The following is a 5,430-nucleotide window of genomic DNA, read 5'->3' on the forward strand; positions in this document are numbered from 1 at the left end:
TACTCCATCCTAGGCTACTCTTTTAGTGCCATCTTCCCCATTGTTAGTAATTTGTGGTGGTACAATAAAGCGTGCAGCAGAGCATATATACTAAACACCTCTCATTCTGTTTACTTTTCAAAGTGCCTTTCAGTTGTTTGATGGAATATATAGGCACAACATAGGACTGGGAAATGAAGGCTAAATGTGAGGACATAGTGCTTTAATTTATCCTGTCAGCAAATCTGTAAAAGTTAAATTTTCACTAATGCTGGTGTTCACATTAGTGCTGCAGTGTAGGGCGAGCTGCATTTTCAAAATTGTCTTGATTGATGTCATTTGTCTTCTCAAATTGTTGCAGTATTTCTTTGCAGAAGTGGCGATCAGGACTTTCATCTGAAAAAACAAAGGCAGGACATTCTGATTGACGTGTCTCAGGTATGTCAGTAGTACCTGGAAGCATCTCCTCGCATGCGGTAGAAAGATAATCCTTGATATTAAATCCTCTGATGAGCTCTTCAAAATACTGTTGCATTGAAATTTTATGCTTTGGTGGGTCCTGATATGAGGCTTTTTCTTCTAGCACTTTTCCTATCTTTTCCTTGAGTTTTCTGTCCTCCTGTAGAAATTGTACGGAATTTTCATGCTGTTCCAGGAGGGTTTCCATTTGCTGATAAAGCTGTCCAGAAGCTTCGGCCTTGTTTGAGATTACTTGCAGTTCCTCCAGTTTTGCAGTATAGTCATGGTGTAACTTGGATTGCAGTTCAGCCATTCGGTACCATACGCCCTTCAGCAAACCCATTCCAACTGTGTCAATCATTACCTTGGTGTCTGTAGCACTGGCTGTTAGCTCATTAGTCAGCTTTTTAGTTTCCTGTGTGAAATAAATTAATGAAGAGCTATGTATTGCATCATAACCATGTCAACAAGTAATGTTCAGAATAGGTAAGTGCACTTTTAACTTTCAAAAAATATGATATGTAGGTATACATTATACGCTCTGTACTTGTTACAGTTTTGGCAGCCATTAATGCTCAATGCCAAATGAAAATATAAATAATTGTAAATGCATTTTGAAACATTTTGCTTTGTCTCATGTTTTCTATCTAGGTTAGCAAGTGACCTGAATTGCACGCTGCTTTTCAAAATGGATCTCTTAAAATGTGGTGTGTTTTCCTCAGGAAGCTATGGAAGCTGTGCACTGTGCTCAAGCCTTTGTGGAGATAGCATCAAGGTGAGCAGAGTGCCTCCTTGCAAACCCACTTACCTAATAAAGACATTGGTCACAAGGTATTCTGCAGAAATGTTTGTGCTCTGTACCTGTGTTACTATGAGTATTTGGGATGGCAGGTTGCATGTATGGCATGTTCTTTGCAGAGACCAGCAGTTAAAATTTGTGAGCCTACATCCAGTAATAGATCTTAGTAAGTTTTTTCATCTACATAATGAATGGTAACAAATTTTGAAGACGTGGGAAAAGCTTTGGTATTCAAAACTCATGTTATACCTAGGTGAACAAAAAACAAAGAGCCAGTTCGGCCAGGGCTATAATACAATCTCAGTAAGGATTGAAATACATTCTCATTCTTGTCCTGCTAAGCCATTTGATCTTGTATATCCTAACCCTCTTTTGAAAAATCTACAAATTGACTGCCTACTATCAGAATCAAAATGCAGCTTTCTAATCCTCTATTGGACATCCAGGAATCATGTGATTTTATTAGTATCATCTCAAATGAGTCACTTGTACCTTCCGAGCTTCTTCAGATTTCTTATGAACTAAGTGTAATTCTTCTATAAATGCTTTTTTCCTTGCACTGTAAACTTCTGATACTTTTGCAACGTTGTGGTCCTCATGTTTTCCAAAGAGTTTACAGATTGCACATATTGGCTCATCATCAGTCAGACACATCTGAGAGAGAAAAAATATACAAGGAGAGTTAGTATCCATGTAGAAGTAAAATAATCCAAGTAACTTCTTGGTCGGTCTGCTGTTAGATACTGTTAGAAGTGCCAAAACTTAAGTATTGCTGGTGAAACTGTAGCGTTTGTCTGCCAAACCAATATTGCTGTTACACTGTGTGTGTTCTGCTGGCATTTACAGTATGTGATAAAAATTTTGCCAAACCATGTGCCTTTTAGTTGCTGAGTAAAAAAAGCGTACTCGCTTCCTCTATGTCATGTGAATTTTGTATCAGATGGTATAGGGAAGTTTCACATTTAATAAACCATAATATTGGACCTTACAGCACACACAGTGTTACGTATTTTGCATCTTGGTGATACATAGTGCTAGATACCCCACTGGTGCTGGGGGATAGTGAAAAATGATACATAACTGCAGATGAAGATACAGTTCTTACCTGGAAAACTTATGAATGACAGAGTTGAGTGATATCTGCAAGAAGGATAAATACATGTTTTTTCCTATATTTGTAATTTTGTTTCCATGTCAGACCATAAAGTCACACATGCATACACTAGCACACACACACCATTTTATAGCAGGGAGAAACCTCTGATTTATGGCTTAGTTCAGGAAGTGCTTTCTGCGCCTGAATGATGAAGGCATACATCTATGTGCGACACAATGAGCAATGGCTTCACTGGTGGAACAGGAGGAGATACTGAAATGGCATTGTAAGGCTGAAGAGCAGACCAGAAAGCAGATGTAGTTTTGAAAACAAATTCGGTATGTGTGAATGAGAAGTTTGAGTGAGGTGCAGTGAAATGGGAAGCCAGTGGGAGAATTCAAAGAGGATATGCAGTTTTCAAAGACAAATGGACAATATACATCCACAATGTGTCTAAAAAGTAATGACTAATCACCCTCTGTGGCACTGGGTCTTCCAGTCCATAGAATGAATGAAGGGGGTTTTGTGTCTTTGAGCTATTTATGATTGTTTATGGTGTCGCTTTCTCTAGTAAGTGCTGGTGTAAGAATGGCAGTAGAGTGATTGAATCTTGAGTAATGAGAGCTTGGACCTCTCAGAGGACTGATTTCAATGGAACTACTCATGTGCTTACCTCTAGCCACACATCTGTGGCTTTTGCAGCTAACTAACTTGATCAGTGGATTATTGGGAAATGGATTATTCAGTATGAATAAGGGAAAGAAACTCCAGTCCTTTTTAGTCATTTTAGCACAGTGCTTAGAAAAGGCAAAGATCATACTTATCTTATGGTCTTATCACTTGGTCAGGTTCTGTAACAATAGTTTTAGTTCTGCCATTACTTAGCCTAAAAGGCTGAGCTTTACTTTTAAAAAGTTTACAGCTCTTTTGAAGTTTATGGAGCTGCTTGCTGGCTGCAGAAAATCCCCTATTAGTGGGATGGATAAAAATAAGAAATTCTTATCAATATTCAGTATTATATCTTTTTGTCATAATTTTGGAATAAATTTCTATATCTTGTTATAGTAACAAATTATATTATATTTACTATATGTAAGGACTTTGTGAAGTATTGGTCATCCACTAGGATTTCCAATAAATAAATTTGGACCTAGTAGAGACTTAGCACTCAGGTTAGAAAGTGTGCAGATTACTAAAATGAAAAGGGATGGATAAAGATTCATACCAAATTCATGTTTTCTCCATGTTCTTCACAGATTTGGGACAACTGTCTTTTCTCCTGAGTACAGATTTTTTCAAGCTCATATTTAAATTTCTCCAGTATACTTTCAACTAGATTATTTCGTAGCAGGCCGACAATTCCTCTGCCCCTCAAATAAATGACCTACAAAAGAAAAAAATAGTGCAAATGTTTGCGTGATACAGGCACCCTTTGTGTCTCTGATAATTCAGCGTAATGTAAAAAAAAAAATTCATTTTTATTTAGTTGATATTTACATTAATAAGATTTGAACCATGGTGAAATATTACAGAATTACCTAGACAACCAGTTCATTCAAACATGTAGTTTGTAACTTGAGGGCTCATGAGTATCACTTGCTCATACTTTGCCTCTGAGTATAGGAAATTTACTGTAAATCAATGGGAATTGCATTGTTTAGTCTGAAATACAGAATTTATCAAGTCAAGTTGAGAGATTTTATAGTTTGTTTTAACAGGTAGAAAGTGTTGTGGTTTGTTTTGGTTTTTTTTAATATTCAGAGGTATGTCCTGAAAGCATTACGAGAATCCAGTGCAGAACCTTTTACTCCCTGAAGTCAGTAAATTCGCTTGCATGCTAGACAGGGAATACAGATGTCTTCAGTTTTCACTGAATTAAGGTTTTGTCTCCATAAAGACTACGAAAAAGTTTTAAAATGCTATGTATTAGCATTTGGTTGCAGAGTCTATTGCTAAGAAAAGGCTTCACAGTGGACTTGGCACTTACAAGAGTCTGGAAAATATGGATATTAAAATAAGTATGTTCCAAATTTCAAGAAAATCTGCCGATTCATGTATGTAATAAACCTGCCACCTGTCAAACTGGGAACAATGGTAAGCAAATACCTTGTTTAGTCAGAATCCCAGAAAATATCAAATCTAAAGAAGATAGCATTTAGCACTTGCACATTTTTCCTCTGGTAGGAATACAAGGATTGTGAGGCCAGGTTTTGGTGCAGCAGCAGTGTATTCAGGGACTGTAAACGCAGATGTCATACTATTAAAAACATGGGTGTGATTTCAAATAACCTGTTCTGTTCATTGTAAGTAGGACATGGCATGTTACTCCTTGAGAGAACTGTGGTCCTCCAAGGAAGAGATGGGGTATACCTGCCACTTCAAATGAAAACAAAAGTCTCTTATCAACGAGATGTGGCATCTGCTCACCTTCCACAGAGAACGTAGGATCATTTCTCCTTACCTTCCTGCACAGGGGGCAGTGGAAAAATACATTGATGTGGTGACAGTTTTGGTGTAGCAGGACCTTCTCCAGGCATTGCTTACAGAAGTTGTGTGTGCAGGACAGGACCAGGACAGGGGGTGTGAACAGCTCCAGACACACGGGACACGAAAGTGCCTGTCTCAAGGTTTCCATGGTAGTGGTTCACCACATAAGGAAGACCCTTTTCTGACAGCTGCCAAAGCAGCCCCTCTCTGCTGGCACTGGACTTCTAGAACCAGCCCCAGTCTCTGTCATAATGTCTCCATGGCAGCAGCAGTTCCCTTCTCCAAGATACTGACAGTTTAACTGGATTCCTGCATCTCTGATCCCACTCAGCACATGTGTGAAATCACTATATTACACCAGGACATTCTCCTTTCTGCTGGAACACCTTGCTCTCCATTTAAGTATGCTCTTTGCTGATAACGCTCAGAGATGTTGAAACAATCCAGCATCCGTTACTCTAGTGAGAAGAGTTTTGCATCTCCACGCAAAGGAAGTTCCTTGTGGTGGTAAATTATTGCCTGTAATTTTTCATTTGGAATTGTATCTTCTGTTTTTGTTCACTCACTTCAATTCACATTTTCATTACCTTGTGCTGAAAGCTTCTTCAAA

The 5,430-nt window shown here is 38.3% G+C and overlaps 1 protein-coding gene across 1 annotated transcript; it reads right to left on the reverse strand.

Annotated features, from left to right (window-relative positions):
- Positions 1-262: 262 nt before the first annotated feature.
- Positions 263-3,717, reverse strand: LOC104623017 (tripartite motif-containing protein 54-like; the record flags this gene model as incomplete). The annotated part of the gene is made up of 3 exons (XM_010289962.1): positions 263-853; positions 1,730-1,891; positions 3,559-3,717. Coding segments are annotated over 3 exons (912 nt in total), but the record flags the coding sequence as incomplete, so codon positions are not given.
- Between the last annotated feature and the right edge of the window lie 1,713 nt (positions 3,718-5,430).

Source organism: Phaethon lepturus, unplaced genomic scaffold (assembly GCF_000687285.1).
Source record: "Phaethon lepturus isolate BGI_N335 unplaced genomic scaffold, ASM68728v1 scaffold44490, whole genome shotgun sequence".
NCBI classification, from domain to species: Eukaryota; Metazoa; Chordata; class Aves; order Phaethontiformes; family Phaethontidae; genus Phaethon; species Phaethon lepturus.